This window comes from Lottia gigantea (genome assembly GCF_000327385.1).
Source record: "Lottia gigantea unplaced genomic scaffold LOTGIsca_1, whole genome shotgun sequence".
Taxonomy (NCBI): domain Eukaryota; kingdom Metazoa; phylum Mollusca; class Gastropoda; family Lottiidae; genus Lottia; species Lottia gigantea.
In genome coordinates, this window is record NW_008706746.1 from 299,692 (window position 1) to 313,491 (window position 13,800).

General features: G+C 32.7%; 2 protein-coding genes across 2 annotated transcripts; one reads left to right on the forward strand and one right to left on the reverse strand.

Annotated features, from left to right (window-relative positions):
- The first annotated feature begins 706 nt into the window (after window positions 1–706).
- Window positions 707–3,127, forward strand: LOTGIDRAFT_227785 (hypothetical protein). Its single transcript, XM_009045375.1, has 3 exons — window positions 707–774; window positions 1,254–2,455; window positions 2,972–3,127. The coding sequence occupies exons 2-3, from the start codon at window positions 1,287–1,289 to the stop codon at window positions 3,111–3,113; spliced, it is 1,311 nt and encodes a 436-aa protein (XP_009043623.1). The 5' UTR covers window positions 707–774; window positions 1,254–1,286; the 3' UTR covers window positions 3,114–3,127.
- A 3,568-nt stretch (window positions 3,128–6,695) lies between these two features.
- LOTGIDRAFT_103055 (hypothetical protein) lies at window positions 6,696–13,579 on the reverse strand (the record flags this gene model as incomplete). The annotated part of the gene is made up of 4 exons (XM_009045376.1): window positions 6,696–6,864; window positions 7,139–7,290; window positions 10,435–10,507; window positions 13,518–13,579. The coding sequence occupies 4 exons, from the start codon at window positions 13,577–13,579 to the stop codon at window positions 6,696–6,698; spliced, it is 456 nt and encodes a 151-aa protein (XP_009043624.1).
- Between the last annotated feature and the right edge of the window lie 221 nt (window positions 13,580–13,800).

Sequence of the window (13,800 nt, forward strand, 5' to 3'; positions counted from 1 at the left end):
TAGTTGATGGTAGATGACAAGTTAAACTTCGCTTCCACTGGATGCTGATATCATAGACTAGGTAGTTGATGGTAGATGACAAGTTAACCTTCGCTTCCAGCGGATGCTGATATAGCAAAATAGATAGTTGTTGGTAGATGACAAGTTAACGTTCGCTCCCAGCGGATGCTGATATCACAGACTAGGTAGTTGATGGTAGACGACAAGTTAATGTTTGCTTCTAGCAGATGCAGATATCACAGACTAGGTAGTTGATGGTAGATGACAAGTAAATGTTTGCTTCTAGCAGATGCAGATATCACAGACTGGGTAGTTGATGGTAGATGACAAGTTAACGTCCGCTTCCAGCGGATGCTGATATCGCAAACTAGCTAGTTGTCGGCAGTCGTACAAGTTAATAGTTTGGATTGGTTCAAATTGGATGATTCTGTGCTGTTGGTTTGGTAGTTCCTTTAACAATTTATGTGTCAAGGTTATTAGCCTAATCCATAGAACATGCCTGTCACCGATGGTTCGAGTTCATGTATTTGCTTCGTTAGACCAATCCGCCTAATCTAGGATTAAAGCGGATTATTAATTAATGTATGATTAGGCGAGTTAATCAATCACAAATTATTAATCCCTATCGATTTATCCTGGATAATTACCAAAATCTTGTCCTTTCCCGTTTAGCAGTTGGTGGTGGCCATTTCTTTTGTATCTTATGTGTAGCAACAAGACTCGTTTTTCGAATTTTAATATTTTTAAGGAACTAAAGTGACGCATAAAATTGAGGTTTGCATCGGTTTGTGATTATCGTTTTCCAATAGCATCATTTAATCGATTGCCTGTATGGTTGTTGTCAAGGATTTTTCTCAAAGGAAATGTTTTGATATAGTGAGGTCTTGGATTGACATGCTGGAAGTATTTGGATTTTGTTGACTGAAAAAGTCATGCCAGATTCCGTGAGAGGTGTCACTTCACTATCATGATGATCTCAGCGAAGTTACATCTGTTATTGCTTACATTAGACACGGAGGATGCCCGCCGTAACAATCGTCCTACTTAATTTTCACTGTTACTCACGAAAGATATATTTTCTATAAGTGAAGGTTATTTCTCTGCTTAGGATAACCAGACATTTAATATTGTGCCCTATATGAATGATTTCTTGTTTAACCTGATAACAATGTAAATTGTTGAAACGTTGTTTTACGTTATGATTGATTACATTTCGTTAAAAACTTTACAGTAATTTAATACGTTTGTTACAGTGACAAGTTCGAGAAAGTGTTTCAGAATGTGAAATGAAAGCCAGACCAGAAACGTTACAACCTCTAATAATCTACGGCAACCCACTGACCCCAAGAACAAGACGGGAAATGAGTGATCTTCAACACTATCCAAGACTTCCTCCCATTCGACCAGATACAGCCGATTCAGAGGACGGTGAACTATCAACCGAAGCAAATCAGGAAGTGACGCATGATGGCGATATAGCACTAGATTTAGGCGATATTGACGTTGCATGTATAACGGAGAGAGGCACAGTTGGTTTGGAGTTCGGAAATGAAAATGACCGTCTGCAGGTTGCGTACACTCCCATAGACAATTTCCCAGGAGCAGGTACCAACGTGTCCACGGGTTTAGAGCCCTCTCCCCGTTCAGGCTCTCAAAACCCAACGCTTATAAACGGGGTTATACCTACAAGTAACAGTTCAGAAGATGCTGAGGAAACGAGGGTGTTGAGTACACTGGAGGAGATCGAGAGTCCACAAAGTGAGATAGGTGATTTACGAAATAACGATGCGCTCAACAGGAATGTTACTAAAAGGCGTCCACCCTTCACATCACCTGGGTTTAACTTGTCGACTGGTGTCGGCGTCATGAGCTCTGATGATCGAAGAAAGATACATGGAATGGATAAAAATAATCCAACAGCTATCCTCGAGTTTTCTGAAGACGAGGAATCAACACTCGTTAAAGACTCCACCCTGGACGGGAAAAAAGTCGACGAAGAGCTCACAGATGTAGCAAAAAAACAGCAAAACATTTCAAAAGCTCCAGAGATCATCCTAACCACACCTTCTATCGACATAGAAGGTACCCATTCACCTACAACAGAACAAGGAAATGTTTCCCAATATGGCGGTGAGGGACAGAAGCCAAATGATGACTTTACTAAAACTGATGACGTAGCAAGGCAACGTCATGACGTTATATCCGAAAAAGATGACGTCTTATCCAAAAATCATGACGGTTTAGTCAAAGATGTTACTGATACCGGTGATGAATATGAGATCAGCTGCGACGATGAGAGTGTTTATACCACAGATCCTTTGGACTATGACGATGACGATTCAGATGATAATTTGCTGACACTCGAAGAACAAGAAGAACAACATCTGTGGGATCTAGAATTCGAAAAGAGAAAAGATGAACTTGTTCGGGAGCAACAGAAAGTTGAGACAAGAAGGTGGGTGATGTAGATTTTTTACTATTATTATTTGATTATGATATTTAGGCCTGTATCAGCAACCGTTCTGTAGTTCTGATTTGTTGACGTATTGCGTATTGGCTGGTTGGTTGGTAGATGACAAGTTAACATTCGCTTCCAGCGTGTTGAACTACTTTCGAAGTATATAGGTTGTTTTCACAGTTACTTCCCTTAATAAGAAATGTTATAGCCTTGCGCGATGCGACAACTGTCCCAACTTTGTACAGGTGATGTCTTGGCTTATTGTCCCATGAGAAAGTACCAGACGCTTTCTACATGCCATTCCCTATATTCTGTATCGCTGATGAGGCCATACAACATAATGGAACTGTTTATTTAAGCAGACCAGAAAGATTTTGAAGGTTATGTTCTTCTCCAGTGGATCTCTTTGGGTTGTACAAAATTTAAAACCAAGTTGTATGCCTAGGTCTATGAAAAAGATATTTTAGTGATCATGCAGTCTCTCATCTATTTCATTTCGATTTATAATTTCAGGGCAGACTATCTGAGCAAGTTGAACAGCCTGACGGACAGATGGAATGGTATTGAAGCTCGTCTTGAAAATAGACAAGTTGAAAAACGTCATCAGTTATATGAGCAGCTTCAACAACTCGTTATCATGCATAAACGAAATTAAATTAAATTTGTTTTATTTTTTGTCTTTTGGAGGACGATTTTGTATGTTTTGGACGATCTCCTAGCCCATTGCCAAATCTAGCACATAAAAGAAGATGTTACAATTCGTTTCATTGCATTGCGTTTCCCCGCCTTTCTTTTTTTGGAATTGTTGCAGTATGATTTAAAACAAAGGGGCACGTAACACTTCTTCTCTTTTGCATTCATGTATAATATGGGTGCGGTTCCATAATACCTTTATTAGAAAATACTGATGTTATGGATATTATTCATTCAGCTTATACAATGGAAGAAAGAGGGGCTGACATGGAAAAAGCGTCTATTCGCCAATAAAGCAAGGCTGTGCATATTGGAGATCCGTTGAAAGTTGGAAATCTTAATGGCACACTGCAGTGCGAAACCTGTCTTAAGCCCATAGCGTTATTTCCGTTTCCTGTCCAAGCGATTCCGAAACCCCCTCCTTCCAGAAAAAAAAGTTTCTGAAAGTAACACAAGGCTCAACAGAGTGCAAAAAACACAAAACTAAAAAGATAATTTTATTCGTCACAAGTATTAGAATATCACAATAAAACAACATAGAATCTGTATTAGTTGACATATATCGTCTAGCTTTATTTTAGATTTATCTATAACCATTTCTCTTTAATGGACTGTACTGGACAGTTTATAAACATTGATTTTGGTAGACTCAGTAGCTGAGTCAGATCAAGTGTCCAGTATTGGTTAACTATCGTGAGATACGCGATACAACCACTCCGCTTACAACCTTACAACAGCTTGTTGATTTACTCGAGGATTAGAACGGTTGCGTATTATATCCTTGCGTATTATATTCGCAATTATACGTTATTGCTTGTCATTTTATAGATTTGTTGGTTGGTCAATGCCAAAATTTGATTCAAATCTGACGTTTTCAAAATATCAGATAACTGTATTTCTAATATCATTTTATTAAAAATGTTTTTTTGAAAAATATCGAGATATTAGTTAATTCGGAATTTAAAATACATGTATTTAAATGCACTAAAGGTTTCTTACAGCAGACACTATAGAAGTTACCCATTATAAATTGCACATTGAGAAAATACTCACAGAAAAATAGTTTTTGATTGAGAAAAAAAATCCCAATTTCACAGCTCAATTTAGAAATCTATTACTAAGGCACAGTTTGTTTAATATTAAAAATTTAACCTAGCTTCAACCAGAAAAGGCACATTGTTAAGAGAGGAACTTGCCATATTTTGACCGAGTCTTTGATTGCTAAGATTCAAGTTGCTTATATTACAATCCTCGGCAGTTTCCACCAAGCTGAGTCTGCTGCAGGGCGGTAACCGGAACTTTTACGGTAGACCGTTTGCAAATAACTCACTCAATGTTTGGCCAGTTATAATAGTCTCGAAATATATTAAATAACAATAGTTTAGGGTCGTTTCACTCCTTGGTCAGGGTCCAAGATATACTTAGGAAACCTGTTTCCCATGTCTTTTCAACTTATATGAGATGACCTGTAATTTCTACTCTTTGTATATTAATGACTACATGTATTCTGTTCCTGTTATAATGACGAATATTAGCAGCAATCTGTCAATGTTAATCCAGTTTTATAATTTGATATTATTTACACAATATATAATAGATATTAATATATTTAGATATCACTGTCTTGTGTTTATATTATTCAGTCAGGTGTAAACTGGACTTTAGTAACTGAAAAATCATGAATATATGGTAATTTGTAATTGATATCAGAGTATATTTTGACAGCGAATCCCGGTATATCTGTGAACTGAGTACTAATACAAACATGCTATTTTAATTTTGAATCCACACCAATTACAACGATGTATATTAAGTCTGTTCCACTCATGGACTCTTCCTGTTTTTAATGTGCATGTGCATAATTACCATTGACCTACTTTACACCATCATTTTCACGCGTTAATATACTTTCTGTACATATGACAAAATTCCAGTATTTTGAGGCCCAGTTTTTTTTTACACCATTTTATCTTTAAACAAATGTAGATGTTTCTAAAAGACAAACTACAAAAATACAACAAAACAAAACAGAAAACAAATTATGCTTAAACAAAAAAATAACAAGCATTAAAAATTCCTCACTAGCTATGACCCATTGGTCTGGAAGCCTTAAACATTCTAAAAAACAACATAAAATATAGATTGCTAGATAACATTGCTTGAAAGAAATAGTCACAGTTTTTCATGCACAGCGCCATTTTGATCCCAAACACTGCCATATAAGTAACAAGTTAGACACCCTTCCTCTATATTGAACTATTCCTTACATGAACATTTTCAATCTCACCGTACTATAGTATAACTGAGATATGCACATCCAAAATAAACAGGAAGAGTCTACTTTGTTTTGAGGTAGAATAAGTGGCACTTATAAAAGCAATATCTTGTGTGCATTCATTACCACTTGAACTACCTCAAAATTAAGTAGATGTAAAATATGATAAATGAATGAGCACAAATATTTGTATATGACAGAAGAAAAGTTCATTTTCAAGAATAGGGGCATCAAGCTTTAGAAATATATTTTTTATAACATTTAATCTGGCAACAATGACAGATTCTATTTCGACACTAGATCTTAAAAATGAGGTACAAATGCAAAAAGGTATAAATTTTAAAATATTCTTTGGCTAGGGGCATAAAATCTACTAATATTTACAAAAAAACTAAGTTTCTCTAAAAAAAAAAAAAAAAGTCCTAGAAATGTAAAAATAATCGTGGGGTAAATAAAAAATAGAAAATATAAACAAAATTATAGAAAGACGTTGACAGTAAAAATTAAATTTTAAAAGTTAGTAAGGGATGTCTGTGAGAAGAAATAGGAGTTTAAATCATTATTTTGGAGCTTGCCCTTTTTTCAGATCGTTTTTCCAGACTTACGTTTATGTTTTTGTTTTGTTTTTCTAATTTGCATCATATTTTATAAAACATTTCTTGTTTGTTTTATTCTACCCTTAAAAAAGCCATTTTTTCACGTCCAGAAAAGACCAGCAAACTTTTGTATCTTCCTCAGATAAATGCCCTCAAGTGAAAATTTTTGGCAGTATTCGTAAAAACACATATTAAAAAAACTTCACTCTTTTTTTTTTTTTAGGAATTCTTAAAACTAAACACTCTCTAAATGTCTTCTAATTTATATAACAAACACAAAAACGTCTTTATTATGTTTGGTAACCATTGGTAACCAAAACAGTTATATAATAATAGTAACCATTGGTAACAAAGTCAATTATATAATAATAGTAACCATCAGTAACCAAAAGAAATATAAAATTCTGGTATCCATTGGTAACCAAAACAATAATAAAATTCTAGTAACCATTGGTAACCAAAACAATTATAAAATCCTAGTAACCATTGGTAACCAAAATAAAATTTCAATTTTGGTGACCAATGATTACCAAACAAAAACAATGTATACATTTGGTGATGAAAATAAATAAATAAGCACCATAATATCATTATGTCCAAAAAATCTCTTGATTGGTTTCTATGGCAACGAAAATGTCTTTTGAAAATACATGTATCAGTGAGTGAAAACTCATCATTGTTCTGCAGTAGGAGGGAGTTTGGCTGGAGCTGCTTTGTTGCGTTCATGATCTCGAAGTTTTCGGTAAAAACTCTGAACATACGTAAAGACACATTTCCAATCAGGATTTTTCATCTTCACCATATCTTCGACGTCCAATAACGGAGCAATATCAGCCAACTCTCTAAAATTAGAAATAAAAAAATCTTTGAAATAATTAAACCAAAACATAAAAGCCATTAATCAAAAATTAAATGTAATGTCAGTGGTGAAAAAAAAAAAAGATATTTGTTATAATCTATATTTTATCTTTGTTAAGTTTTTGAGAATAAGACCCCTAGGCCTAATCAAATGTGGAAAGATAAAAATATAGCTTGAATGTCCATGCAATGTCCACCATTTTGTTACAAAATACACATTATCATATAATATAAATATATAATATAAATTCCACTTACTCAGCCTTGTCAAAAGCTAGATTAAAATTAGCACGGCGTTGTTTGGGATCCAGCTTGGAGAAATCAAAGGAGTCAGGATAGAAATGATGAATCAAAGCACAAAAAGCCATTCCATTGTTCCAGGAACTAGAGAAATTGGTAACCTCAACGTTCTACAAATCGAAAATATTTATGAAAACATGAAGAAGTTGAAATGTAATGAATGCAAGAGAATTTTTCAAATCCTCTGGCCCTTATAATAGTGCTGGACAAAGACCTTATTGGGCTATTGAAACAGAATTTTCCTCCAAGCTTTTGTGTACCTTATTGGGCTAATGAAACAGAGTTTTGTTCTAAGCTCTTGTGTGCCTTACTAGGCCAATAAAAGGGTGTTTTGCTCCATCCTTTATTGTTTCCTATTGGGCTGAAGACATCAAATGCTTTGTATCTTGCTGCTCTGTATGCTTTCTGGTAAATGAAGGTGGGAAAAGCCCTACATAATGTCTCTTTTTGAGCTTTGGAATAATATCAAATATATAAGATTGCACAGGTTTTGCACAATAATACCGTTTTTCAACAATTCTTGGCAATTTGAGAATATGTTTTCATTTTGCAATTCCAATTTTCTTAAATGTAAAAATTGAAATCTAAAAAGACCTCAGTGACACTAAGGTTACTTTAAATTTAGAAAATTCTTGCAGCTTCACTTTCACAATAATAGCAGATAGCAACGGTGTTAATAATCACACAATACGACTCAAAACAACCATAACCAACAAGATAAATCTACAATCCACAACAATACACAAATAATAAGCATGCCACCAACACAAAACACTACAATAACTAACTAATTTAACTTCATAATATCTTATCACACTTTGACTTTATAGCTAAAAAGATTTGTATATCACTAATAAATATATTCACACAAATATCGCATGCAGAAAGTAAGGAAAAAAGACGTTTGTTTTCTTGCAAGATTTGAAAGTGCAACATCACTGAATAACAACTGAGCATGCAGTTCAATGAGTGTTAGTAATATATATATGAATTTTACTGCAGATGATGTACATGCCAACTGTAAGTTGTTGACCTAATTAAGTAATGCACATGCGTACTGAACTGCGACCTTAAAAGGCAAAGCACATGCAGACTGATCTATGATAAGTTAATGATCTATGATTGGTCAAAATGAATTTCCCAGCATGCAATATACCTCATATTCCCTGGTCATAGCCTTGGCCCATTCTAACATGGTGGCTTTAATGGTGCTTGGACTACGTGAGATATTAGCTTTCAAACCACCACCAGCGCTAGTGACGGAAGAGAGAGAGGGTGAAAGTGAGTATATGATTGTTACTATTATAGAAATATGATTGGATCAAATCATTTTATAATGAGTACTTGTTTAGTGCAGCAAGATTAATTCCATCATGAGTGAGTCTTCTTAATATAAGACCAAACTTTGTTACGTTTTTATTTTTAATTAGCCAAACGGAAGTTTGGTCGAATTTTTTATATATTTTTTCTTTATCCGTCATTTACATTTGGTCTAAATTTACTTTAATTTTTTTCATAATAAAGTTGGTCAACACTTTCAAAATTTTATCAAAAGATTTCGAAATAAGATACAAAAAAGGTTTGATCCAATCATGAAGTTAGTCAGAGTTATATTTCAAGTTATATACATTATTAAAATTATAGAATGAAGTCATCAATCTGCCATCTGGAAATGAAATTAAATATTAAGTATGGTTTGTACACAATTAAATGATATTTTATTATATATATTAAATACTGTAATCTGATTGGATAGTTTAACAACTAAGTTTTGAAATCCACTTTAGGGATTGACCAATCAGATGACAGGAACACTAACAATGTCTACAGTTAAATGTTTTGTAAATAAGTGATATTATGAGTTTTGATGAAATATTATATGATTTAAATAGAAAAGTGACAACCCTTCCCCCATCCCACACAGCTTTTTGGATAATTTTGGAATCGGGTGTCTTGAAAATTTGAGATGGTTACCAAGAGTTAAGTTAACTAGGTCATCTAAAAATAATTAAAAGTTTAAAATCCAAAAACGAGCTGAAATGATTATATGGTGTAAAATATTGACAATTTGAACACAGAAAATGCAAACATGAGATATAAAAGAAACAAATACATGGCAAATATTATATATGTATATCGAACAACATCAAAAGCTGCAGAAAGAAATAAAAATATTTTCACAGAAGATGAATGAAAACCTTCCGATGGCTGAAGAAAAAATGTTCACAAATGTGCTATCTTAAAACTATACTACTTCTTAGAATGGAAATAAAATTTAAAGTCTCAAGCTTGGTCAATAAGTGTATATATACATCAGTTGGACTTACCAGATGTCATGACTACAGAATAGAATCTCTGTATAACATAATATATCCATCAAACTTTTTAGCATGTTTCAAAATAACTTAATTTAATTACATAATTTTATGGATTTATTTGATTATAGAGGGATTCTGTTGTTAAGTTACTACACCAGGTTAGTCCACTGACAAACAAAAACTCTTTTTGTCCAAGTTATAAAATTTAAATTTTTTGGAAGTAGTATACCTTTAAATACAAATTTGAATTTGTGCGCTGAGATCCAGGTGTGACGGAGCCATTAAGACCATGGGGAGGCTAAATTTTATTCAAGATAAGTGTACAGACTAGAGGAGGCTAATAGGCCTACATATTTAACCTTGGTGTATTAAAACTGGAGATGCTAAACTATCCCTGACCTACTGGCTCCACCAAACCTAGTGAGATCTTTGTTAAACCTCATAACATAACACAAGACAATTTTCTCCAACATGAACAAGAAAATCACGAAATAGTAAGGATTTTTAGGAGGAAGGGGGTAATGCAATTGATCAAGGTTCCTGAAAGGGGTAATAGAAAGAAAAGGTTCAAAACCCCTGTATTAGACATAGATTATGACCTTAAATAATTAACACTATTTAACAATAATTAAAGCAATTAAAACATGCTGAAAACATCAATTCTGACGTCTGCCACAAAACTTAATATATAGTGATCTCCTGCTCACCAAATAGCAGATGCAATACTGAGTTCTTTCCATTGGATTGTATTTCTCAAAATCGGTGTTAAAACACTTCTAAAGGTATATGATGATCAAATTTCTAGCAAGTTAGCCTTATTCAATTTTTCAAACAAAAATTTTTTACAAGGGAAATAACTCAATATTTGCAATCTGTCATAGCAACATGCAACCAATAACCATAGTAAAAGTAACCAAACACCACCATCTTGGTTACCTCATATTCACTAGTCATGGCTTTAGTCCATTCCAACAGCATCTGTTTTATAGCACTTGGACTACGTGTCATCCTTTTAACAAAAATTAACAAGATTGGAATTGGTATTGGGATTTCAAAAATCAAAATGGCCACTAGCGGTTTAAACATATGATGAAATGCATCATGGCCTTCATTGGAATGTAGCCTATTTAAAACAGTTAAGACAAAAACTGTACACTGAACATTGATCTAAATTGTCCAGAAATATTCAGCATCTTTATGAGATCTGTTATGAAAACACCCTGAAGAAAGAAGATATTAAAATAAGAGATCAATTCTGAAAAAAAGAAAAAACAACTTTCAAAAGTGTACAACTACCATTGATGTAGATAGCTTACAAAAAAAAAAGAAAAAAAAGATAGCCTACAAAATAAAATAAGGACATATTAATCTAATGCTCGAGGCCTCCTAGAAAATTTGGATAATGGTTTTATTTTTAATCTCAGAAGGTATAACAAGTATAATATTTGAATCTTGATGAGATAGATTGGTAGAATAAAAAGTTAGTTTAGAAATAAGATCTGAAAGAAAGTAGGACAGAAGAAAGACAGAAATAACCAGTGAAATGAAACCGATAATTTACCTACGGGCCCTGTAGCTACAGTAGGACAAGGGAGAACAAGGGGAGACAATTCAGAACAATTCCATTACTGCAACTAAACACCATCCATCATTGCTCCTCCAGATATATTACTTGGCCCTCTGAACAATTAAGTCTGGCTAGGGCCGCTTCACATAAATCTAAACTAAATAAACCGTAACCTTACTCAGAGAATTGATAAAAAAAGAGTAATACACAATCAAATTATAAGGATAATAACTAAGCTTCTCGAGAGTCTATACTAACTGGTCCTTGATCAAACCTCTTGATACTTAATTATCAAATTACTATTGGGTTGACTGGAATAATGACGAAATATGACCCAGGTACCCAGGCTTTCATTTCAGCAATTTATTTCCTAAAGGCTACCAGCCAAATTCAAAAATGTTTCTATCATTGCCAAAATCATATCATTGCCAAAATCATTTCATTGCCAAAATCATATCATTGCCAAAATCATATCATTGCTAAAATTTGCCATTCATAATAGAAAATTTAGTTTTTTCTAATCAAAAGAGACAGGAAACTTTAAACAACTGACTAAACAAACTATTCTGTAGAATCAAAAAATTATTCGCAGATTTCCCATCAAAATTGCCAAATTACAAAATCTATCAAATGAAAACCAGACTCATAGTCTTAAAATTGAAAAATGTTGAATATTTCCTAATTCTGTCATTAAAACTACCTCATATTCTGTTGTATTTGTTTTAACGAATTCTTTCAGTTCTTCTTTAATTTCCACGGCGTTACGCTGCATGTTGCGTACAGCTTTCTTCGCCATAGTAACAGTTGCTAGAGCACTGTGGGAAAAAATAAAACATGCAAATATAATTCTTAAAAACAAGAAACGTAATAGAAGAAAATGAATTCAATTGTTATAATTGAAACAGCTCTAATTTATAATTTAAGCTAGCCTCTGTTTCAAATTATATTTTCAAATTTTTTAGGGGTGGACCATTTCTTGAATATTGTTGAACAACTCATTTCATGTCTATCTTTTTGGGTTTTTTCTTTGCAATATATATCAATATATCAATTTTGACTTGTTAAATACTTGTTCATACAAAGATCAAATTAATTCAATTAAAATTTGATTTTTTCAAAAAATATAAAATGGGGAGAAACAAAATTAAATGTCTAAAAGAATTAAAAAACAAATTTTAATCTAAAAAAATCTAGAAATCTAATAAAATCTAAAAAAAAAATTGTGATTTTACATTCGTTTTTTTCGTACATGATAAGAATGATTTCAAATAGAAATGTTTTTTTTTTTCAATAATATTTCTTTATCGATTTCAACTTTCATTGAGAAAAACACTTAGCAGTTTTGAAAGGGAGTTTTACATCCTATTATAGATACAATTGATAAAACTCATTGTTATTTCATATTGGGGTTTATAGAAGCTTCAAGGTATCAATGGAGGTATTGAAAACCTCCAAAAATGAAACATAACTTTCTAAAAATTTCCATCATCTAATTCTGTTAATATTCTAAACCTAAAAACTTCAATTTCTAAAAAAATATTAGTCAAGTTATTCTGATTAAAACAATAACAGTACCTATTGGAAAAGCTGAAAATCGGGAAAAAAAATTAAATAAAAAAACATACATAAATTATCAATGACTATAATCCTGATCCTGGGGGGTAGCGTCTTTGGAAATTAAGGACATGTTTAGTTAAAATATTCTGAGAACATGGTAATTAATTTTGAAGTAGCCAGAATTTTGAAATCAAGAGAAAAAAAGGTAATTTGATTAAAATACAAATTTGGATATTTCTTTTCTTGTTCTTATCTGCAAGTAACTCTACTTGCCATCTATGATCTGAATAAATTGTTACACATCTGAAGTACTGGATTATATTATATTCCTCCAATCAAATCCTTTTCAAAGCTTCTGTGACATGTTCATTTCCATTTTTTTTTTGAGACAAGTCTTTGTATATATATTGAAATTTAGGAAAATGTTTGGAGAGGAGAACCTCAATATCTACTGTCAGGAGGTACCCTTTTTTACACAACCAACAGCCTATACCCCTGGATTATTCTTAAATTATTCAAAAAATCCCAGTACTTTATAACATAACTTTGAATTTGTTTTCAATTTTGTATCATATTGTTTTGTAAAGAGAAAGATATGATATCTATTTTGTGATTATTAAAGGTGTAATATCTGTGTAAGACCGTCTTATTTAGTTTTTTCTTAAAACAGTTTGATATACTTTTAGAGTACTGAGATTTCAATCTATTTAATTTACTGGAGCAAAAATATTTAAACACCTTAGAGGACATTTCAGAACATTAATTAATACAAACAATCAACTTTATCTTTTGGTTTCTACACTACTATTTGTGAAACATCCATATTATTGTTTTGATGTGTATAAATATCTCTGCTACAGTATAAATGTGTCTAATTACAGATAAAAATACATACTTTGGTGCTCCCTTAGCCCCGGCTGGATTTGCTGATTTATCCATCTGTTTGAATGCATTCATGGCACCTTTAGCCCCACCTGAAAAATAGGGAAAAATTCAATATTGAATGATATTATTCATCTTATACTTCACTATTATTCCTTCTAGAGATATATGTTTGGTTGTCAATAAGCAAAAAATACCCAGTAAATTTTCAAAGGGTCTGTGGTGATCAAATTTGTTTGCTTAATTTTAAAGACTACAGTTCACAATACATTATGAAGCTTTTCGGTCTCTCGTCA